This window comes from Plectropomus leopardus, chromosome 17 (assembly GCF_008729295.1).
Source record: "Plectropomus leopardus isolate mb chromosome 17, YSFRI_Pleo_2.0, whole genome shotgun sequence".
Classification (NCBI taxonomy): domain Eukaryota; kingdom Metazoa; phylum Chordata; class Actinopteri; order Perciformes; family Serranidae; genus Plectropomus; species Plectropomus leopardus.
This window is the reverse complement of record NC_056479.1, coordinates 11,857,257-11,882,611: the sequence shown is the minus strand read 5'-3', so window position 1 is coordinate 11,882,611 and position 25,355 is coordinate 11,857,257. Positions and strand designations below refer to the sequence as shown.

Below are 25,355 nucleotides of genomic sequence, written 5' to 3'. Positions count from 1 at the left end.
TTTTGTGCTGACATTACAAAATATTTTCCCATAATTCCAATCTTTATTTGACAGTACCTTCTGTTAATTTGCTAATTTTAATTTTAATGCTTAAAGATGGAGAACAGTATACCTGATATACATATGCATGCCAGCACTGTCGTTATGAGCATGTTAGCATCATAAGCCAGGTGTCTGTGAAATTGTCCAAGAAATTTTAAGTGTTTAAAGTGAACTTTTTAAATGTCGCAGAAAAGAAATGTGAACTGTATGTTTTAGAATCTGGGTGTTGACATGTTGTTTTTTGGAACCAGAAGTGACCTTATGTGGACGAGAGGGTGGAGCCATGGAGAAGCGAAGGGTGGATCTGATTAGGAACCCGAGGAAACCACCATGGTAGCAACTTGCTAATCACAATGTAGACACACACATAAGCATACTCTGCTGTATTGTTTTTTTTTTAACCTAAAATCGAACTATAATTTTTTAAATAAAGATCATGCTGTATTTAAAAAAAAAACCAACTTACACCTAGTGATTAAAACCATGAACTCATAAGAAAAAACGTGAAAAATTTGATTCATTTTCTTTACAATCAGACTTCTTTTTTCCAACCAGTGGAGTCAGTCCCTGCTGGCCATAAGAGAGAATACATGTTAAAGGCACTTCTACATTGGCGTCGCTTTTCAGACAAAGTTAACACCTTGGTTATGATGCAAATGTCCGCATGAAGCTCAAAGCTGTACAGCTTCACGTCTCAGCTTAGCATGTCTGTAGACTCTTAGCTTATTTATTTAAATGTGTATGTGTATAAAAACCAGGGTTAACATTGGAAGGGGATTTTAAAATAGACAAGAGGACCTTTCTCTGATCAACATTTCCATATTCGAATTATTTATGATCTATTAGCAACCATTTTTGTTAGTTTTAATCAGCAAAAACTATGAATTGTTTTGGTTTTGTTACCCGTGGAATGAGCTATTTATATCTACATAAGGAGTGGGTCCTGTCCACCATGATGTTTCTCCAGTAGTCCAGAACAGATAAACCAAATTATGACCCTAGATAGGGTCATTTATGTTTTAGCGTCATTAATTGTAATTCTCCTACACACTTGACACACACAGGAAAGTATTAGTTCTGCAACCTCACTGACAAATTCTACAGACTGAACCTGTAACTCACTGGACAGAAATGTATTTTCTTGTGTTCTGTGTTTGTTCTGTGTTCTCCACCTGCTGAGAAGACTGAGGTCCTTTGGAGTGTGCAAGACTCTGCTCCGGACATTCTATGACACTGTGGTAGCATCTGCTCTTTTCTATGCAGCGGTCTGCTGGGGAGCAGGGAGCACAGATCGGGACAGAAAGAGACTGAACAGACTGGTCAGGAGGGCCGGTTCTGTCCTGGACTGCTCCCTGGACTCCATTGAGGAGGTGGGTGAGAGGAGGATGTTAGCAAAGCTCACATCCATCATGGACAACCCCTCTCACACCACTGCATGAGACGTGGGGGCTTTAAGCAGCTCCTTCAGCAACAGACTGAGACATCCACCCTGCAAGAAGGAGCGCTACCGCAGGTCATTCATCCCATCTGCAATAAGACTCTATAACATCAGCATCACTGGCTGATGGGAACAAAACTGGCTTCATCCAAAATTCATCCCAGAGTAATTTGCACAACAAATTTTTGTACTATTCTCTAATCCATCTTTTGTGTACATACTATTCTATTACTTAATTATTATTATGTGTACATACCTTATTTCCTCTATGTACATACTTATTTTATTACTTATTTATTGTTATTTGTTATTGTTATTTTCTTTGTTACATTTCACTTTTCTTTTTTCATGCTGCTGTAACATTTGGAATTTCCCCCAATGGGGGATCAATAAAGGAATATTCTATTCTATTCTATTCTAAAAAAAAATAATTTGTGTTGTCTGTTTCAAAGACATCGCAATATAACATAAAAGACACAATATTAATAATTTCTTCCATAACAACAGTACAGTGGCATGAAGTCTGAGCTTAATATGTTATCATTAGTTTGTCTGGAATTCTAACACTGGGCATGAAAATGAGTGTGGGTGGAAAACAGAAGAAGAGACCAGAACATCAGTATTATTCCACATCTGCCAAGTGCACAGTACCTTCGAAGGGAAAGAAATCTGTCTGTGAATTTGTCATCCCACAGAGATGTTTGGGTCATGCCAGCAAGAATACAGTGAATCCAGATTTCATGCAGGTTCATGACAGTATAGATTGTGTTTTTCAGACTCAGTCCCAGTACTATACACACATGTCACATACAGTAAGGCATGTGTTGTTCTTTAAGCATTCCAGTGATATGTCTGGATCATAAATTGCCATTGGTGTTGCTATTCCTGACCAAAGACACCAGCCCAAACTCATGTTTTCAGTGTCCACCGAAGCCCAAAGCACTAGAACAGCTGCAAAAGCATCTCTGTTATCCCAGAGAAAAATCTACTCTACCCTTACGAAAAACACAACATTCTTCGGGATAGTTGTCTGCCAAGCTAAAGTGCACTTAGTGTTGCCTTAGATAAAGGAGCAAAATAATAGCTCAGCCTCTTTGGGGTTCATGCTTTGAAACTGCAGAGTAAAAGTCCCTGTTAGTGTAAACACAGCAGGACTTCTGGGGCTCTTATGCAAGCGCGCTCTCACCCCTGGTTATACATGACACACTGGGAAATATCAAATTAAATGAGATTGTCTTAAAAAAAAAAGTTAGATAAATAAAGAGCTCTATTATTACTCTGGGCTGTTGTGGCCAATAGAAGCCACCCCCCTCGTAAAAATACACAGGATAGAGAACATGATGTTCCTCATCCCACAGTGGCTGAAGGTTGTTTTTTTTTACAGTGAGGCCTCCCAAAGAGCTGGAGAAACACTGTTCTACACCTCCAAAAACCTTCTCTTTTATGTTACATTTTTATTCTTTTAACAGGCAGAATAACACAAACAAACAAGGCAGTGGTAGACCAGCAGCTGTAGTGTTCAGCAAGGTAAAATTACTGTTTTTCTCAATGAAGTCTGGCTTTGAAGAGAGGATAGTTAAGTTTCAGTTTCAGTTTAGTTTTAAAAATTAAGACTTAAGTGAAAATACATGTGTTTGAAGTAATGAGCATATGACTTAAAAAAAATGAAACATGGATTATATTGCATGAGTTGTGAAAGTTTGTAAACAGATATTTTGATATAATTTTGATGTTACTAAAGAACACAAGCTACCCAGCAGAATATGAAGTAATTAAAATGAGCTACACCTTTATCTGTTGCAACACTAAAGTAATCATCATATTAATGCATCAGTAATCATTATACAATAAGAGAGAATCATTCTCAATGTATACTTTTGGCACTGTAAGCATATTTTAATGACATTTTTTGTACTTTTACCTTCTTCCACTGCCACTGAATTGTGAAAATGTAATATTGTGTAAAGATAAATGTTTCCTGCTGCTTTTGACAGGGCTGAGAAAGTAAAAAAAAAAAAAAAAAAAAAAAAAACTTTAAAAATGGGTGGAGACACAAGTGGATACTTCTGTTTGGACTCATTATAACATAATTGCCCGTAGACGGCGAGACTGAGAGAAGTCGGTCGATTACACAATGATAAGTAGCATGTTAAAGAAAAGCCCCATTATGCACAAAATACATTACTATACATCTACTTGTAAGTGCCCTTAAGGGTTATTTCCTTTTCGTTTGCCAAATAAATGGCCGGGATCCTATTTCGGGCACAAAGTTCAACAGCACAGCAGGTAATCAAGATTTATTCATCTGTCATAGACCACTGTATGTACTTTTATTATAACCTCTAACATACGGGGGGAACAACACTACTTCCTCATGGACCACTGCAACCCACAGCCTGTTCAACAGCACCACCAAGAGGAGTGATGACAAGCTCAAACCCCCAGTATCAGCAACACAGATGATTTTTTTGCATTTACTCAAGTACTTTCTACCAAGAACCACTTTGGAAATAAGATATTTTTAGTAATGCTTTAAGTGCTATCCTGTGAGAATTTTATCTCATGATTCTCCAGTGACTCGTTTTGTGTTAGACCCACTTCAGTGGATCCAGCTGAAGGTTAATCAAGGGAATAGGAGGCAGCTGGCCACTGCCTCCATGTTCCTATAAAGCCCGCCCCACCCTGGTCTCCGGTTGGCATTCACCTTTTCCTCTGTCCTCCCTCATGTTGCTTTTGTAGTTCTTTTAGTGTTGCAGTATAGTTCCTTTTGCAATATTAAGGTTTATTTGACACTCTGGGTTTCAATGCTTCTTTTGTTAGTGTTATTATTGTTACATTTGTGAAACATAACTTTTTTTGTTTGTTTGCTTGTTTAACTCCACCTGTGCTTCCTTTCTTTGTTAAAGTCACAGAAGCGGGCCATCACACTGTGCTTTTAAATTCCTAACACAAATCAGGTCAAATACTGTACTTAAGTACAACACTGAGGAACTTGTTGCTTCTACTTTACTAATTTCAGAGGGTAATTCTCCACTTCATTTAACATATGAAGTCCCTGGTTATTTGACAGAGTAAGTTTGTATAACCTACAGTCGAAAACACACAGTGGGATCAGTTCATAAGATACAATGCATCGTTCAGTGCACAAAATCGATTTATTAAATAATTTCAGACCTTAATTTGTGCATGGATATTCCAACCTTTTTTTTTTTTTCAAAAAAGGATTTTACAAAATCAAGTTGAATTTTTAATAATTATGTAGCAATCTGCTCTATTCTTTCTTTATTCAAGCCACATATTTAGAGAGCCTTTTTAAATTAAAAAAGTTGATTTAAAAGTCAACAAACAAAACTATGTTTAATGCCAAGACAGACGGATTTAGCACTTAATTACACTGAACGAAGATTCAAATGCAACACTTTTTTGCTCCCATTTTCACAGTTTTAAAGCTGTAAGACTTTTTTTCATGTACATAATAGATATATATCTTTAAATTCTGGTCACAAATCTGTTAAATTCCATGTTAGTGATCACTTCTCCTTTCCCAAGATAATCCATCCACCTGACAGGTGCAGCACATCAAGATGCTGATTAAACAGCATGTCTCAGGTGTTTTGTGTTCTGTGCTGCACTTTTCTCTCCTGCAGCTGTGCCCAGGTGTGCTGCATCACCTAACGAGGTGCACTGCTCAGCGAGCTGCACCCGGCCTGAGAAAGAGCTGCTTAAAAGCTCCTTTTCCAGCAGCAGAGGACAGAAGCTTCTGGTGTTGGGACTGCTGGTTTTGCTGGCCCTTTGCCTAGTATTTTTCTTACCTCGTTTACTTATTTTATGTTACCAAATCCCATGGATTTGATTGTTTTTAAGACATCTTACGTTGTTATTTTGGGTTTGCTTACTCCATAGAGCTGCCCCACAGGCCCAGTTGGTCATTTCCCTTTTACCCGAAATGTTTGAAAGAAATCAAAAAGCTTGTGAGAGGTGTCCGTGCAAACTGATGTCAATCCAAGTTTCAAAGGGTTAAGAAAAGGCTTTGGTGGACACTTCTTCTTTCACTGCTGCAGATTAAATACAGAAAGTACATAAAAGGGACAAAACAAGCAAACCACAACTTGATCCTGCTCTTTCCACTTTATTGATACAGATGTACAATTAATGTGGGTGGTAAATGATTTCTGAGGAATTAATTTTGCGCTGTGGCTGTCACTCCCTTCTAAGTGTGACGATAACATTTTAAACCTCATGCTGTCACAGAACATCCACTTCCTTTAGATCTCCGTTCAGTCTCTGCCTGTAGACTAACAGAGAACACATCACTCAACACAAAGGGCATTTATGGCAATGTTAGTACAAAATGCAGGATTAAAGAGCCAGCTCATCTCCCTCTTCAAAGACTGACATTCTGAAATAAGTTTAACTGTTTTCCCTTTAGACCTTTATAGCCATTTGTGTGCGAGGTCAGTGACTGCAGTGTGCAAGGTGGGTTTGTGTTTTCAAAATCATGCAGATGAGATCCTCTGTGCACAATAAAGAACAGTACAGAGAGGACACACAGATAAGTTGTAAACAGTTGTCACTTCACTGAATAAGCATCACTCAACATAATCAGTCATTCGCGCAGAGAAGACCCCATTTATGATTTATGATCGAGCAACACTACCACAGGAAAATGCACATTTTATGAAGGAAAGATTTGCATAAATAATATTAAACTAAATAAAACACGGGTAAAACAAAAAATGACTTCACTATGACAATACACACAACAGATTACAGATAATGATATTTTTTCTGAGGAATGAATGAATTTCTGAGTAGATGTTCCCGCTTGGATTCTAAAAAGTAATGAGAAGTTTAAAACAAATGGCAGTCTGACAGATAATCTTGTGGAGTGTCACTCATGGAAACTTCATCACACACAGAAAAAAAATCACTATTCAACACCACAGATTCTTAAGGGATGAGTGACATTCATAGAAGCAGAGTTGTCAGATCTCAGTCTTCAAATCTCCCATCCAGGATGCTTTCAAAGGTGAAGGGGAGGAACTTGAAGCCCTGGCCTGAATAAAACTTGTTTTGGAACTCCACCCTGCAAAGAAAATAAAGATCCAATCAAAAAAAAAACAATGACCAGGAAACCTCTCACACAATAACAGGCTCATAGTGATGATGGCTGTCCAGGTTGGGTAATGCTGAGCAGAGCAGTCGTGACTGATGACCCCTGCTCTTCATTACACAGCCTGGACCCTCCTGAACCCACTCATGCCTACATCCCTGCTCCTGGACCAGGGCCAAGAGTCCAACATATAAGCCTCTTCCCTTCTGGAAAATGATCAGGCTCTATTTTTAAAAGGGCCAATACTAAGTGACGGCTGTATGACCTTTAGACTGAGGAGCCATGAATACCTGCCATTCTGTAGTCTGTCTGGCGTGGGAAAGTAGTCGAAGGGGAGATGGTCATTACCAGTCTCCCCCAGTTCAAGACACATATCAACACCCACCTTTTTAAAAGTGCTTTTAATGTGCGAATAATGTTGTGTTTATTTTGATGTTGTGTGTATTTTAGCATAGTCTTTTTTATGATCTGTTATAACTTAAGTAAAGTGTCTCTGAGTACCTTGAAAAGCAATCTATAAATAAAATGCATTATTATCATTATCATCATAATTATTATTATTTTCTCCATCTCTACTTTGGCAGTCAGACCTTACATGTGACATTACATAATCACATGATCTCCTTATTAGTTTTTATATTAGCGTCCCTGCATTCAAAACTGCACCTTATTGTCTCTGACAGTGAAAGCTGGGTGACTCAGCATTCCTGTGTGAAGGATAATTATACAGAAGAGTTGCTGTAGCAAAAGGCATGCTCTGTAAAACTTCCAGCGGATTATGAAACCAGGATGACATTCAGCAAAGCCTGACAAAGAATGAGGAGATGGGGAGACAACAAAGGCTCCAGGGTAACATAGCAAGGAGTCCCAGACATGGACTGTTCTGTACGCCACACACGCAGCAAAAATGGAAACCATAACGCTCACTGGAGCCAGACGTGTTCCAGGCCGCGGGCCAGGAAAGGGAGCGGGCGACGGGAAACTGTAATTTGTTAACTTCTAATTGGGACACACCCTTGTTGACTAGTTTCGTGGTGCTGATGGGTACCGGTGGTGCAGTGGCGCCCACTGTAAGGTTATAATTTGTTGCAAATTCTCAACTGTGTAACTATTTAAAGAAACAGGTTACTTGTTGAATGGATCATCTGAATCTGGAGTTTTTTTAGGTGATGCTAATCAACTAATTACTCTCTCTGATACCATCTTTACAATCTGAACCTGTGCCCAACTAGACTTTCAATTTCCTAAATACAGGGTTCCTGCAGCTTAAGACTTTTTTGATGCAACTCCGAATTAAATTTAACACTAACTTCACAAAACTGATGGAAAAACACATGAACCGAAAATCAATTACTTAATATTGGGGAGGATTTTACTCGAATATTTATTGTAACATTAAACATTACTTATTCATGATGTTAATGCAAAGAGGCATTCAGTAAATTATTGTATTTTTTTACCATTTAGTTGAGATTTTATGACACAACGTTGGAAAATAATTCAGAAAAATCCTACTTCCCATGTCTTAGTATTTTCAAGACTTTCAACAGATTGATTTAAGAGATTTTAATACTAATCACGGTCTTATATTTAAATTAATGAACTCAATGCCATTTAAGACTTCTAAGGATCTGCAGGAACCTTGTGAATATATGGCTGCCATCAACACTGGGTTTACACCTTTTGGTACAAATTGTGACTGTTTGAACTAACCGTTGTTCTTTTGTGATGCAAAGAAAGAGGAGAGCTGGACCTATGTTGAAAGAAATAGGCTGATGTGGTCACCCACTGTGTGTAATCGCCTACAAACAGAAACAATAGCTTCCCATCAGTTTCAGATCACCAGCAGATGGTGCTGTAGGTCTATAGTTTATGTTGCTTATAGTCACAGAGTAAAGTCCTCTTTTAAAATACCAAATTCAGCGTAGCTTGTAAAACATTAGATAACAAGGCTTTTGTGAGTTTTATCTGTTTTCTGTTGACTTTGAATGAAGTGTGTTTGATGATGATGAAATGACGGTGACGTTTTCTGGGCCTTTTCTGGTTAGACAAAAAGGATCTGACTCTATATTAAATAGGTCTATCTCTGTTTCTTCATAATGAGGTCAGACACTCGGAGGCGGAAAAAATAAGCACCTTTAGTGGAAATAAATTGTCAGAGCTTAATTGCCCATTAACAATGTTACATTGTGTACATTACATTCCCATTAGTCAATTAGCCACAAAAACATGGAGAGAGAAAAACAAAAAAGTAAATGAGCCACATACAAAAACACACACCACAAAAAAAGTACTCGACTTACCAGTGCAGTCGCAGTGCATGTAAGAAGGCTGATAAGCCCTCCATAATGAGGAGAATGGCAACTGTGAGAACAGCAAAGAAGAAAAAGACTATGGACAGAAGGAAGAAACCTCCCAAGCTGCTGCTCGAGAGGCCGATGCGCATCACCATGGACCACAGCACCTCTGACAACTCTGTGCATGGGAAAAAGAAAGCACACAGGTTTCAGCGCTGTGTTGGGTGCATGCATTATAGTTCCACTTCTATTAATAAATGTTTGTATATTATTTAGTCAAACCTTGATATTAAAAAGTGTGACTTACGTGCATGAGCCAAACTGAGGGCCCAAAGCCTCAGATAGGAGGCGGTGTTGGAGATACAGCCCAGGCAGTACTCTATGGTGTGGATGGCCTGATGCACTGCCACATCCCCAAAGTTAAACTGTGAGGGATAGAAATGACATCAAAGTGTCACCACATCAGCTTAAATCTCTAAAAAAAACTCAACAGCAGGTCCTGATGTCCACAAAAGAGTAGTCTGGTTCATTGTGTGTGCAAGATCATTCAGGTAATTAATAGGAAAGCCATTTGCCAATGTAGACCAGCAAAGCCCCTTAAATTAGAAGAGGCCGTTGTCTGAGGACCCTGTGAACCCAAAGTATCACCTGCCCTGCTCCTCATGCACATCAGCGGGACTGTACAGAAACACTGGCATATTGGCACCAACTGCTTGAGGAATCCCTGCAACCCCACGTTTCAACAAGTGAGCCATTAAAAACACCGACCACACACTGACTAACACCTACACACACCGACACAGCTAAGAGCAGCAGGCAGCGGCTGACAGCATACGTAAACATCAAAGCGAGGAGCAGAAAGACAGAGAATTGCTAGACATGCACTTTGACGGGAGGGGATAGGTTGTGGAGGTGCAGCGTGAGCTCCTGTCCTACCTCTTCTTCCTCGCGAGCCTTGACAGCAGGTGACAAAAGGCAATGCTTGGTTATCGACAGCACACACACAGATCGACAGACATCAGTTCACAGAGAAGTTACGAGAGAAATCAGTTAGTCACTTAAAAAGGAAAGAGGGTGAACATTACAGGATGTCAACACTCTGCTCACACAGGCGGTCAGGTCATTTTGGAATTAAATTAGGGGCAAAAATATCAGTTTGTTTTTTTCTTTAAGAGGTTCACAAGTTGACTAGTAGTGTTAAAACTCTTCAAGATGTACAAAAAAAACACAAGAAGTTAAAGGTGTGACTCCAGACGTAATTTGTAAGTATGCAGACTCATTCTAATACCGATAATTTGTGTAACATGTTTTTTTTCCCACATAGTAGCCTGTTCCCGGGTCGATGTGTTTTCCATATTTAGGTTCATTTATACTCCCTATACGCATGAAAATAGATTTGCCTGTAAATGTCAAAGCCTCCTGAGTAATTCCATTCGGCAGTTTTTAAAAATTTTCTTTGTTGCCACCTACAGTTGTATTTTACTGGAACCACGAGACACCGATCCAACAACCTCCAGTGGTACTCCTGTGTTATCCAGCCTGGATATTCTACAAGCAACTACACACATTATGAGCTGAAATATGAAACACAGAACTGTTCCATAAAGTGAACTCTCAGCATTTACTATAATCTAAGGGAGGCAGTGTGGAGCTTGTTAAACCTGTTTGCCCAACCGGATGTTCATCCATAATTGATGTTTTTCATTGCCACAGTGGAAGTGGAAACATGAGGTATCGATTTTTGTTTCCAATTGCGGCTGAGTGACTGAATTATTCAAGATGTGAGTAGATCCTATAACCGTGTCCCAGCCCCCACCCTCCCTCAAACTGCTGTTTTCTCCAGCTTTGTGAGCAAGAGGGAGAAATGTTGTCCTGTAAAAAACATTGATGACATGTTTCTTTTACCTCAGGCTCCTCCTCAGAGTGCTGCGAGAGCTGGTCATGCTGGATAATTTCAGCCTCGTCCTCAGTGGGTCCGTTGCCCACCCTGATCCCTCCAAAGTTCTGCGTACCCTGATATAGAAGATGGGAAAAATGACACAATTAAAAGGGGATTATAACACAGATAAAATATGTTATTTCAAGTGCTTGCTTTCATCTTACCAGGTGCTTCCGCCACAAATACTGTCTCCGCATAACTAGAGTTTTCACTATTAACATACAGGGAACACAGGCCAAGGCGATTACCACCAAAAGTGATTGTACGACCATCTACATATTCAGGAGAGACAACAGAAACAAAAAAAGGATGATTAGCATACTGTGGTTCATTTCAGAACAAAACAGTGAATGTATGGAACTAAAAAGTGTATCTGACCTGTCCTCTGTAGAGAGGTTTGTTACTGGGGTCGCTGTAGTTGAAGAGGAACATGTTGATAAAGGCGATGAGGAGACTGGGAGCATCCTTTGAAATCTTGACATCGTATGCGATCCACTTATAGAAGATCAGAATGACCAGGTAGCCAAAGAGACTGGACATGAAGATAATCTCTGGGATGAATCCCAAGTAGATATTCAGCGGCTTATCGAAATACCTGCAGATAACCACAAAGCATCACTTTAAATCTGTGCATAACTGCCATGGTGACAAAGAGAACAAAATAAGATATTCAAGTATAAACGCTTCTCAAAAAACTCACCGGTGATTTAAGAGACTCAGCGTCACTCCAAACAGCATGTGGATGACTCCCAGGATGACGGACATCTTCATCTTGAACGAGTTCAGGAATGTCAGCTTGTTGGTGGCAATGTTCCATATCTTGGAGACAAGACAGTCAAAGATAGTGAGCGTTCAATAATTAAGGGGATACTACCAATTTTCAATCGTCCTTATATCATAACAATTTGGGTAGGATGTGCAAATAAACTGTTGTTAACTTCCTCCATCTAACCAGAGCCCAGACCTCTCTGCTCATCTCCAAGCTCTAATCCAGATTTTTGCTTGCTCTACGGCTGTTGCTCCAACTACAGATTGTACCTCTGCGTTTCTAATACGCCTGCCACCACGGACACAGAGAATATAGAAGCAAATTTAGGGCAACACCTGCCTCGCTCTGTCTCTACTTCAATCTCAGACTAAACTCGGATCAAACGGTAAAACTAAGCAGTTGAATTCACACATGAACCAAGTGATGTTAGTGAAAGCATTAATCGATGGAATTTAATTATTTTAACAGATCTATAATCATTTGCCAAGACTTGGTGTAAAAGCATGTTAGCTAGTTTGATTTTAGTAGAATGAGAAGAATACACATGACAAAGATAAATATTCACCGGATCGATTCCAAAGGGGTACGGTCCAGTGAACACTCCATCTATAACCGGGTCCAACTGCATAAGTTTATTTTCCTGCAGTATTTCAAACCTGAACAGGATAAGAAAACTGATCAGTTTTGTGACTTGAATGACTGAACATCCACAGCAGTCACTGAGTCAAAGCTCCAGTCAGTGGTAGCCAATAATACTTACGTCCAGTTGCCCCCGCGTCGAATGTCGAACATGGGCCTGACGCTCCAGCCAGAGCCAAAAATGTTGAGGGACTTTGAAAAGCAGTCGTTGTAAATCATCCCAGTGTAGACTGAGAATATTCCCATTAGCAGGATGATGTAGCGCCCTGCAAACACCATGTTGAACATCTGCCACAGAACAATCAATAAGTAATGAGGTTATAAAGCAAGAAAAGCTACAATTATGAACATAAATCCACAAAAAAATCTGCACATCTGTGGGGCTGGTGGGTCTCTAATAAAGATGGTGTGGGGCAGATGAGACGGTCATGATGGGATCCATACCTCATTATCGTTCTTCTGGGCCATCAGCCTGCTCTCTCTCAACACAAGGTACAGGGCGGCACAGGTCATGAGCACCCCGTGGCCCAGGTCACCAAACATAACAGCAAATAGGAAGGGGAAGGTGATGATGGTGAATTGCGCTGGAGACGACGAGGTAGGGAGGCAGGCAGCACATGAGGGGAGGGGTGGTGTGGCAGGTGAAACAACAAATGAGTGTCACGATAAAGAGCATGTCCACACAAACTGATAATGGCTGATGAGGTGGTCCCAATCAGATCCCGAGATAAAACTGATGATATAATGACAGACAGAGTTTTCGGGTGTACAGATGAGAAGGCTGGCACATGCTTACCTGGGTTAACCTCGCGGTAGCTGCCGATTCCATAAGCATCCACAATGTTTTGGAAGCCTGCGGTGAACTTATTTGTCTTGTTATAGGTGGGCGGAGTCTGCTTGGTCTGCATCCTATTCAGGATGGAAGGCACAGTGGAGCCGCTCTTCTCCTAAAGAGCAACCACAAGATTATCATGATGCACATTTGGTTTCTTTCACAGACCTGAAACACTGGACCATTTTAACCATGCAATAAGCCGGACACACCCTTGAGATATTGGAAAATCCTTCTAATCTTTACAAGAATGGGACCACGTGCTGAGAATGCTGAAAGCCAGCTGTAAATGAGCCGTATCAAGCTGCTTTCTCCATTCATAAGACTGAGCCTGTCACTGCTCTGAACTGAACCCCTGACTTCCCTAAATTCTGAATTTAAAATACACTGATACTTGATTATGATTATGGATTTATCTTAGCTGAGTTCACAAAACCTGACAGGACAACTTTGTAAAAAGGTGGAAAAAGTGGTACGGATGAGATCTTGATACAGTATACCAGTACCCGTGGGCCCGATTTGGCCCATGATAGGGTGCTGTGTGGCCTGAAGACCAAACACACTGATTCACACTGGAAATGTCTTTTTTACAAGTAATGTGCCAAAGTGCATAAAAAGCATCAAAAATATCGCTTGTTTACTAAAAGAAAAGTGCCAGGCGAATATCCCCCTGGATCCCCACGCCAGAGATCCGCGCTAAGTCCTGGATGTCCTCAAATTCTAGAAATGCCTCTGTATACTATATATCTAACCTATGCAGGCTTGCTCTGACTGGATTTGCGTCTTGCCGAAAATGAGTGACAGCAAAGGTCAAAAGGTTGAAAACAGACAGTTAAATTACTGATAAAATACTGTTAATGTTTGTTTATTAACCCTTTGAAACCTGAGCAAACTGGCTGTGCCTTCATTACCCACAATGCAACTCAACCACCGACAGTTCAGTCAGAGATTCGGATGTGTTATGCTAGTAGAAGGCAGACAGAATAGCCAGTTTGGAACCAAAACGAGTGTAGCGTTTGGCTTTGATCACTGCAGCGTGAGCAGCTGGCCTCATTCACCACCTCCCTTTCATCCTCCTACGTCTGTCTGCACCTGATCACCATGATGGGAATTTGTTGCAGTCAGCAAAACTTTTGGTTTATTTAAAAAAAATGTTTTTGGAAAAATCTATTTTTGGAACCTGTATGTTTGTTGCCACAATGACTTGTAAACTCCTCTGGTTGGGGATTAGACAGTAAAATAAACACACCACAGTGTAACAATGAATAAACTGATATGTGAGTACAAACAAAAGCTGGAGTAAACTGCAAACATCCTGTTTGCGCTAACCTAGTTTAGATCTGTTTGTTTCAAACTGGTTCCTCTACTTTGAATACATGACCAAGTAAACTTACACAAAAAGTAAAATTACTAAATGGCAGATATTTTCCTAAAAAGTAGACTGCCTGTTGCTCAGTTACTCACCGTCCCCCTGCGGAGGGCAAACTGGATGGAGTCCATGTCGGAGACGGGACACCACACCTCAGCGATCAGACACTTCTGAGTGACGTCAATGTTGCAGAGGTTGAGGGTGTGGTAGATGGCCTTCATCTTCCTCACCTTGATGAACCACACTCTGATCGTCTTGGCTGCAGCCTGCAGGACCCGCTGCCTGTGATCCTCAGTCTGGTTCAGCACCTTGAGAGGGAGACGAGTGGTGATGGAGATCAGAGTGAAATCTTTTACATGACTGTAACATAAGTGCTATTCGTGATTCATGATTTTTTTGCCATATTTTGTGTATTTTATCTCATGCCCTTTGTCTGTAACTCAATGTCATTGCTGCCGATCTTGACACTTAAAAAATACATTTTAAAGCTTTTCTGGTAAAAACAAAATGCCTGTAACAGTAGATACTAGTAACTGTGGAAGATTAACGTTTTCTTTACAATCCTGGAGTCAAAAAGTGATGATACAAATGTCAGCTGTGGGAGCCAAAAATATGTATTCTCACCATTCTAATTAACCCCGTGCTTTTCTATGAACTACAAGTGCATCTGAGTGATGGTCAGTTATTTTTCTTTTAATAATAAATGACTTCTTGATACAATACCCAGCAATTACTAACTAAAATTCTTTCAGTCATATCATTTATTATCTATAAATCTATATGTCCACTACAAGGCTATATTAGGAGACAATATATATCAAGAGATTTTAAAATCTCCTCCAAACTACTAAAGGGAACTAAAAAAATAAACAAAATATTAAATGAACTACAGTTACAATAAGGTTGGATGAAATAACTGGATAGGCTTAGGTTGTGTATGAGGTGTCATGTGTGCAAGTCTTTTTTTTGTGTGTGTGTGTGTGTGTGTGTGTGTGTCTGTGAGAGTGAGAGAGCCAAAGGAGAGGATGGGAAAGGCGAAAGTTTCATGCCAGTGGCTTAAAACAATGTGACAATTTATACTTGATGTTTGTGATATAGTCATTTTATACATCCCATGTGGAACATGCCAAAATACATTGAGTATATTCAAAATATCTCCCACGCCTACATTGAATCATACATTCCCTGATATTGATAGAAAGGGTTTAGATTTCCGGGCGTGATTAGTGAGCAGTAAGGCATGCGTGAAAGAGCAACGGGCTGTTTAATCCATTAGGTTTTTTTTTTTCCGAAAGAGATATAGGATATTCCCAGGTATGCTGCTGCATGACTCACATTTAAAGCAGAGTCCCATGATCAGCAAATAGCAGGATATCTAAGCTCTGTGCTGTCTGTTGGGCACAGTCTCGCCTGCTGTCGAGAGGCTTAATGGCCCACACATAGCGGACTGCTGTCCAAACAGCTTGGCATTCCTCATCAGCCATGCCTTTCTGTCATTCAGCCCTCATGCACACGTAGCGACAAGCATAACGCTGCATCCTTTAACACCAAGATCCACATTCCCCTGGACGCAGAGCTGTGAGAGGATATCATTCAATTTGTCAAACAGGAGGCATATCAACTATCAGTCTTGTGCAAGATGTTTCTGTGGCAAATGTCAGTGGTCCTTTAATATCGGAGTGCATGACACTTGAACACAATTGACACAACCGGCTGACAGAAGTGAGTATATCTCACGTTACATCACTTCTAAGAGTCTGCGGCTAGAACAAATATGATCTTTCTGTGATATGCAAGTCTGTGTGACATGATGTAAAACACACATATGGGCGGATGTATCCTCACAACCATATAAGATGTTTTTCATTTGCGAAGCTAAAGGAAAGAGGGATTCTACCTTGTGCTAGATAACAAGTCACTGAGGAGTAATGCAACACCGCGGACACAATAACAACATTGTAGTGGAAAGATTCTGCTTCTAGGCTGAAGCTTGACAAGTGATGACCAGCAGCAGCTAAAGTTCACTGAAACAAATCAATAACTAAGGCAAATCTCCCACAAATTCAGGTATTAACAGAAGAGGGTTGCAGGTCAAATGAGATGAGTGGACCTGTTCTCTCACCATTAGAAAATGTACCAAGTTTGAAAAACTTTTTTGCGTAAAAGACACCCAAGCCTTGCATGCACTGCCTCATAGCAGTTTCAGCCATGCCGCAATATCTCAGTTATATAGCTGTTAAATTGCACTTCTCAGTGCAACAGTTAGCTGGAGGACAGTGGATCAAAATATGAGGTTTGTTGGTTCTGCTATCCTGATGTGACATTTGGCAAGAGATGTTACCAATTATTTTAAGACTTTGCAATGCAACATCGGATAAAAACAATTCACAAAATCTCACCTCCCATGTCTTTGCATTTTGAAGACTTTTGAAAGAATGATTTAAGGCATTTTATTACCAATAAAGTCTTGTTTTTAAAATGATAAATTAAATGCCTTAAGACTCTTAAGGATCCATAGAAAGCCTGTATAAATCAGTGGCTAAAGAAAACAAAGCAAGAATAGCTCATTTATAGGCCCAAAAATCTTATCATGGAAATGTTTTTTATCAGCTGACTTTTGTGCGACCTGAATCAAATGAATTTATCGCTTATATAATATCTAGCTCAGAGTTGAGGCGGGAAACTAGGAATAAACTGTATGGAGCAGATGTCTTACATGCCTTGTGAAATTTCCTCTAATGACACTTTGCAGTGTATTAAAAAAAAGAAAGAAATGTGCTGCTGACAAGGCAGAAACGGAAAAAAGAGAGAACTAAACTGTTTAAGTGTGTTTCTGTGGAAGTTGGTGTTAATGAGTCAACATTTTGTGACGGTTTTCCCTCCCTGTATTTACCATTTGCAGGTCATCGATGCGTGCATTCACCCCTGCAAGCATCTCTTTCCTCTCCTGCGGTGTTTCTGGACACGGGTACAAGGTTGCTCTGAACCTGAAGACAGACGAGGAAGAAGCACAGATCTCAGGATCTGTTGACCAAAAACATTTCATAAAATTATACAAATGTTGGCCAGACACTCACCCCTCACAGATCTTCTTGACTCTATTCTTAAGTTGGTCTCCCTGGAAGAAGATGATGAAGACGGACTTGTGGACTTGATCGCCCTGTGGAATCATTACAGAGTTAGGATTTAAGTAAGACAACACTGAAACAGGTATTATCAACGTCACAGGACATCAGCGCTTCAACGGTTCTGACCGTAGCCGGGTCCTCCAGAGGATCTTCAATGTCTGCCTGCCTCAGGAACACATTTCCTCTGCAAACTCTCCACAGCATCCTCTCAAATGTGGGAATGCGTTCCCTGCCAATGACTCCAGCCACAAATCTATAACATAGAAATAATGGAAAAATGCTGTCATCAGTGCTGTCAAGTATTTTTTATTGTTTTTAAGCTTGGATTATAATTTAAGCTTGGAATAGTCCTTATGTGAATGCTAAGCAACCCTCATTCTTACAAGACAAAATATCAAATGAAAGATTAATAACCTCTGCTTTAATACCATTCAGTGACAATGGACAGTTGAGGCAATCTTCCCATAGTCATTCAGATTCCCTAATAATGTTAAATATTTAAGTCTGTCTTTTCTTTGGCTCTGTAAGAAGGAAGAGCTGACACTGATGGAAAGTTCGTCACTGATGGGAATTACATTTATGAATGTGGACTGTGAGCAGATTCGAGTGTGGGAGGTGACTGGCTATTTGTACCCCTCTGGTTTCTGACACAGATGACAGGAGTGCACAGAATAAAAATCTGTAAATAAAGCTTAATCCTTTTGAATGATTAAAGACCACAAAAACAGACTCACCCCAGTCTGAGAGGAGCCACTCGGATGGGCTCATTGGGGTCCAGGAGGGTGGATGACTCCTCCAGTAAACTGGGATCCTCCATCTGCATGAGAGTCAGTTAACGATTAGTTCTTATAACTCCAACTGTATTACCATATGTACATATTTGTAAACACAGACAACTTCTCAAACACTTTATTGCCATAAATGTTGAGATTTTGACAGGATAAAAGTTGAAACGCGAGCGTCAGTGTTTGTTTCCAGCACAGACAGCCACTTTCTCAGTTAATGGTTGACAGTTACGTGTTAAGCTCAATGATTCACCTCAATAAAAGCTCATAACAACCTGTAAAAGATGACTTAACATTGTAAGTCGACACAGTTTTGTTTGTGAGGGCAATGAAGTAGAGCGGATGTTGGGCAAAGGTGGGCAGGAGAGGCTTTGCTCTGGCAAATGACCAGTAAACACGGAATCAAATCTGTGCAAAGTATGATACAGAAGTGGAGTCAAAGCATGTTAAGCATTGTGACTGGCTGATGTAAAGGTGCCGAGGCCATGTGAGCAACTATCAGCGATCACGAGTGAAACACCTTCTGCCAAATCAAGCTGCAAAAAAAATGCTCAATTGTGTATGTATGTGTATGTGTGTATGTGTGTGTGTGTGTGTGTGTGTGTGTGTGTGTGTGTGTGTGTGTGAGTGCACTCAGCTTATCAGCACAATCTGTATTACAGCAATGCTAACCAGAAAAGGCTGCCTTTAGACTTATACATTGTTTTTCTTGCCCATTGCCACAGTGAATACATAAAAAAAATTAAAGTTGTGGTTAAACAATAACCCATCAATACATATAAAATAGTTCATAAGTTACTAAAGCTGTGTTTATGTTACAAACATGACAAAAAACAGTTATAAAAGTAAAAGTCCCACTTCTCTCTTACAGGCCACCACAATACTCGTTAAATAACAAGAGCTGAGCTCATCGTTTTACAAGGCACACATGCTGACCTCATCAAAAAACTGCTGCGTGCGACGCAGGATGTGCTTGAGCTCGGTAAGTTCCAGGAAGTTTTTCTTCAGGGCTTCTTGGTTGGTGTTTATTTCCTTCAGCTCATTCTCAAGCTTCTCAAATGTGGCCTGTGGTGAGACATATAGAGGGGTCAGCAGAGGGACACAGCAGATGATAAAGCTCAGTGTATATCTTTAAGAAAGAGAGAGCGGTCACCTCCAGGTCAATCATGTCCCTGGGGAAGGGGACTTCTGGGTTTTCTCCTGTGTCAACTATCGGGATGTTGGCCTTCTTTATTTCTTTCTCCACAAATCCTGTGAGAGCGGAGTATTAAGGTAAAAAGAGAGGTACAGGTGTGTGCATGTAGTTGTTCATGCTGGATAAGAAACACCTCATTTATATTTTTACAGGCCCGTTACAGCAACTTAAAAGGTGAAAAAAATGAAATAAAACGATATTGTCATTGCAAAATGATTTCCACCCAGAGCTCCTGCAATGATCAGAGGCAGTTTTGGCAAAATACATATCTGAGCAGACTTACTCAGCTTGCGATCCATCTCCTCACATCGTCGTACTTCGTTGACAAATTTCCGTTGGAACACATTAACATCAGGATTCAGCTGCGAGGAAAAAAACAAAAAGAAAAACATGAGAGTGAAACAGCAGAACGTAGAGTGTCATGTTTACAAAAACATGTCAGGTAAGTAAAATGTGTAAAATGTTATCTGAGTGGGTTCAAAACAAGGAACACACACTTAAATCAAAAACTTGAGCTTTTTCAAGGTCAATATTTTAAATATGTGCTCAAATTCTGCATAAGTATGCATAAAATACCCTGCCATTAAAACTGGGGATTTTCTGACAATAAACTCTTTTATAAAGTATTGTTGCTTAAAAAATACTATATTTTGTTTAACTGGTTGAAAATGTATAATTTAATAAAATTATTAAGACACCACTGTTGATGCACAGAACGACTGTGTTACAGCTCATCCTGCATTGTAGCACAAAGCTTCCCTCAGGGCTCGTCAGGAATGGGCTTTCTCATGTGTGGAATGAGGGGTCAGCTGTGAGCACATGATGAACATGATGCTGAAGGCACGCACTTTCTCAGCAATGTCAATGTTGTCATTGATGTGGTCATTTCTATCACCATGACAGATGACATGGATGACTTAAAAAAAAAAAAAAACCTTTTAACATTAGGTCAACAGCTTTGGAAAGCAAGTTTGTAAGAAAATGGCAAACCAGAGCAGAATGTGTAGATGACAGAGTGATCACGATTCAGAGGACAACAGCGTAACAGTGGACTTACATCCCGAAACTGCACCATCCCGATCTCTCCCAGTTCACTGACACAACAATAGGCAGCTTCTGACTGGAGGAAGAGCTGAGCCAGCGTCATCTCTTGACTTCTGAAGAGTTCCCCCATGTTGCCAAAGGATGGGAGCGCTCAGCACCCTTAAAATCAACCAGAGGCTGTGGAATCTGAATATTAGTAATATCCATTAGACACACTCAAAAGAAACTATTTGAAAAAAGATGATCTAAGTGGTCGAGTTAGTATCATATGGGAAAAGAATAATGAATTGGAGCCCTTGTAATTTGGTTCTGTATATTAGGTGTGACAGTCATCTAGTGGAGCTCTCTTTTTTTTGTCCCTCTCTCTTCTTTTCTCTTTTAATCCCTGTATTTGCACTTTATATATATATTTTGCTTTGATTTTCTTTTTATGTGTATGTTTATATGTTAGTCATAAGAGTACACACACGCGTGTATATACATATACTTATGTATTACCATGTTACTCCATGTATGGCATGTTGTAATTTATTTATTTTGTTGTAGCTTTTTGTTGTTGTTTTCTTTGTTTTTCTTAGCCCATAGTTGCTGTGCAAGGTGGTTGATATTATGATAGATGAAAAATGTGTGGAATTATGAAATAGCAGGCAAAATTTCACACATAAAATTTGATCATGTGTAATTTTATTGTCGTTATACACCTTTATTTATCATTAAATATAGACTGTTATTATGATGGACCACTTGGTGACACACCTACTCACGTAATACTTATTTTAAAAAGAAATGTCATCAATACATGAGCTATATCATACGAAAGATACATGAAAATTATGACAATTTTTTTTTTTTAAAAGTTTAAAAGAGAGAAGTTCTACATTCAACACATTTCTGTGCATGGCACAGCAGTGTCAGATCACTAATGGGGGTTGCCTGCATCAGTTGTGTGTTAGTTTAACACAAGTGTGACAAAGAAAAAAAAATATCAGTCTGCCCCTTATGCTGATCTCATGATCAGAACAGGAATGTGGTTACGCTTGAAAAAAGGTTTCTCTAAACATTACAAAATAGGCTACTTAAAAGTGGCAGTATCTTTTTAATTGTGGATGCAGTTTATCAGCCAATGTCAGCAGAATGCAGTACCTGTAATATTTTTCATTTAACACTAAAAGTTGAAGATTTTTTTTCAGAATATCTTTCAGCTAAACAGCACAGCCTCATGCTGTAAAAGACCACACAGGGCTTATCTGTGGATTACAGGGTAGCATGTGATCAGTAGCTCTAGTAAGCCTCAGCACTCCCACTGCAGCAACGCAGAGGGCACGTTAACTGATTAAAACACAGCAAAACAGGTTTACATAACACACTGACACTTGATCAAATAAAACATTTCTTTAAAAAAAAAACTGTATTTATCTCCTAGATCAACAAGTGAGGCAGCTTATAACAATCATAGCGACTATCAATACCGGAGCTCCACCTGTCAAAGCTGATGTCAGATAGCTAATGGCAAATCAAATGAACATGTCACTGTCACAGCTACCTGTCATCGATCCGCCAAAACTCTTAACATCGCATACTAAATAACCCAGCAAAGCCAAATAATCATTTAACTAAGGTTATTTCAAGTTAGCGAGGCAATATTAGCCGACGTTTGCTCGTCAGATTAGCAAGCGTTAGTTAAACTTTAATGCTGAGAATACGAAACGTTATACAACTGAATATTAACCGTTGTGTGGGTAATATTTACTTTTTCTGACATCGGTTGTCGATCGTTTATAGTTAAGCACTAACAGTTACTCGACGTTAGCTCAGTTTACAGTTTAAACGGTGTATTAGGGCTAACAAGAGAGCTAACGCTAACTTAGCGCACCTGTTGCTCAGTATCTGCCCACAATAAAAACATCAACACTGGAGTAGTCTAAAGAATAAATAGCATCGATTATTGTGTAAATAAGCAGCATTGTCCTTACTGTTTGAGGGGGAGATGTCTCTCTCCTCCTTGGTTTCCTTCCTGGTTCTCTCTATGCTGTTGATGATGGACTACGCTGCTCGGTAGCTTACGGTTGACGGGACTCTAAAAAAGTGGTGTTTCGCCCGGGGGGCGGGGCTTTATGTCCTGCGTCACAGTGAGTGGTGCGAGCCTGATGCGCGTTCTCGTCCGCTCGCATTAAGATCTTGTTGTCACCTGTTGATGAAACTAGCAAAACCGTGACCTAAAAAGTTTTTTTAACGATTTGATAGTTGACTAAACTTACAGGATACCTCATGCCAACTGTAGCTCCAAAAAGAGATGATTTTGTAAATTTTATGGTCATCTTTTTACGAAGAAACATACCTTTTTGCTCTTTGTACTGCTAGCAAAATGGAGTCTTTGTAGTCAGTGTAGTCTGGCATCATGCCCAGCCGAAACACTGCAGCTTATCAGTTTCCATGTATATAGGTGTGAGACCAAATGCACCAATGATAAGAAAACGAAGTATTTAAAATAAAAAAGGTTATTATTCAATAGCCTTATTAAAGTGTTTGCCAATGTACCTTAGTTGTGAAACGTCCCTTCACCATGCTAACAGGCCAGAGTCACTCTCAACTTTAATACGCTCAGTTAGAACTGGACCAGTTATTGATAAGGTAAGATTCACTTAAAATTGGTGAAAAACTGACATTGGGGTTTTTATGATTTTAGCAGTAGAATTAACAATTCTATTTCCAAAGGAAATCTGTTAGTGTAAAGTTAGCTTCTTCACAACAAAACAACGTAAGACTGTCATATCCAATACTTATATGGCACATGATCTGAAGCACCTGATGCCAAATTCTAATGTCAGCATGACTGGAGAGTGAAAATTTAAGTTGTAACATACATTACTTGTATTAATGTAACTTAATTTTTTCCTCCATATCAGAAAACTCATGTGCGCGCTCAAAGCACAAGTTGAGCATCTTTACCTTCAGTCTACAGGGCTGAGACGGTTACTTTTTTATTTAATACGTTTTGATCTGGTATTCCATAAATGGAATTAGCATAACAAAAAGGAAATAGCACACTGCGAAGAAAGTAAAACAAAATCACAAAGCAAAGATAATGCAGGACAAACAGCTATTTACCCTGTGTACATCACAGGGCTCACCAACGCGTGCACGACTACGTCCTGCTTAACCACGCCCATCCGGGTGAAACACCACTTTTTAAGTGACAGCTGCTCTTCTTCTTCTACTTCTTCTTTGAGGTTTTTTGGCAGTTGATATCCTTAACGCTGCATTACTGCCCCCTTCTGGATGTAGTCTTCCGAAATGTCCACTGCAGTAGGAACCTGAATTAGTATTAACTTTATTGTCATTATATAAATTACAGCGTAGGTTTATGTGGCATCTCTGCGAGGAAAACACCAGACAGTCAAACAGCTGCGTCTGACATTTACACAGTAAGTGTGTGCAGAAAAGCCACAAATTGGTAAATCCGGTAGGCCGGCAGGACATTAATTGTAAAATGCTCAAAATCTTCAGGTGGCGGATCCCCAAAGTCCCTCGTTTAATATTTGCTGTCCAAAGGAAACTCGTTGCCTCTACCTGGTGAGTAGCAGCATTTTCTATAGCTGTGTCACTAAAAAGTTTTAAGTGTGTTCAAAATTCTTTGACAAATTCCTCAATTTATCAAACTTTGTCCTCCTCAATATACTCAATCATATGCTGGAAAATATGTTTTTTTTACTACTTTAAATGCTTTATTCCTGTTTTCACCGCCACTTTACATTTGTCATCCCACCATGGCTCTGCTTTCCTCTTTTATTTTGCCTTTGCTAGTAGGACATAAACTCTAATGCAGCTGAAATTAAACCTGTATTTTATTGTTTAATGTTTCCATGATCATATTATAATCAATGCGATACTTATTTCTCACCCCTGTTTTCTGTGATCTATACGAACTATTAACTTTGCACAAGAATGGATAATGGTCACTCCCTATTATTCCCTCTACGTTTTATATTAGTGCCATATTTTATTTCCATCGTTTAAATGAAGTGTTGCAGTTCTTATTTGTTGCCACTAGAGGGGAGTGAACACGCATGATTGTAAATACACTCAGTTGACATTTCCACCAGTGCTAAAATCAGTAAAAAAAAATCAGGAGAAGCTTGCTTAGGGTGCTGAATGTGCAGGGTGAGGCACTGAATCTACAGTATATGCAGTGATAGTTCATTGCAATTTGACATCAAGTTATGCATTAGAGGTTTTTTTTTTTTTCAAATAAACTATTAGTTTTAGGTAGAATTAGTGTCCCATGAAATGTAATAATGGTGTCTATCATTGGAGTGTGTCAGCTGTGAATTGGTGTGTGGCTTTTCTTAAAGCACAAACATTTCTCTGTGTTCCAACATACATATAAGGTGTATGGAGGTCTCTGAAAGAGGAAACACCGATCAGACTTTGCTGAGGAGGTGGTTGTAATGCTTAAGATTTCCACATCATTAAAAATATATGTAAGACTAGTTGGTGAAACATTGCTCAGCTTACAACAATTCCTGTAGGGGTTTATTTTTTTTTTTCCATTTTCTTCTTGCTGTTTGATCTGTACGGTAGCTGAAAAGTTTTTGCTATACTATACTTGCTGTACTAACTTGCCATTTTCCATAAAGAGGACACATGGAGGATTGCTGTCAAACATTTGCATAAATCCAACACCCCTCTGTCTATTTTGTGGAACAATCAACCCATCATAATTTCAGAGACTGTGAACTTTATCACATTTCCCTGTTTTTTTTTT

At 39.5% G+C, this 25,355-nt stretch overlaps 1 protein-coding gene across 2 annotated transcripts; it reads right to left on the bottom strand.

The window, feature by feature from the left end:
* Positions 1 to 5,593: 5,593 nt before the first annotated feature.
* On the bottom strand, positions 5,594 to 22,655 carry atp6v0a1a (ATPase H+ transporting V0 subunit a1a). 2 transcript variants are annotated; one of them, XM_042504296.1, is made up of 22 exons: positions 22,564 to 22,655; positions 20,604 to 20,776; positions 19,830 to 19,908; positions 19,505 to 19,602; positions 19,288 to 19,416; positions 18,301 to 18,383; positions 17,693 to 17,819; positions 17,516 to 17,598; positions 17,332 to 17,425; positions 14,534 to 14,746; positions 13,034 to 13,184; positions 12,682 to 12,821; positions 12,359 to 12,525; positions 12,164 to 12,254; positions 11,530 to 11,648; positions 11,208 to 11,424; positions 10,994 to 11,101; positions 10,796 to 10,903; positions 9,827 to 9,871; positions 9,198 to 9,315; positions 8,897 to 9,068; positions 5,594 to 6,566 (listed from the first exon to the last, which is right to left on the bottom strand). In XM_042504296.1, the coding sequence occupies exons 2-22, from the start codon at positions 20,718 to 20,720 to the stop codon at positions 6,473 to 6,475; spliced, it is 2,553 nt and encodes an 850-aa protein (XP_042360230.1). In that variant the 5' UTR covers positions 20,721 to 20,776; positions 22,564 to 22,655; the 3' UTR covers positions 5,594 to 6,472. The 2 variants fall into 2 exon arrangements, with proteins under 2 accessions (XP_042360230.1, XP_042360232.1); XM_042504298.1 differs by lacking the exon at positions 9,827 to 9,871.
* Between the last annotated feature and the right edge of the window lie 2,700 nt (positions 22,656 to 25,355).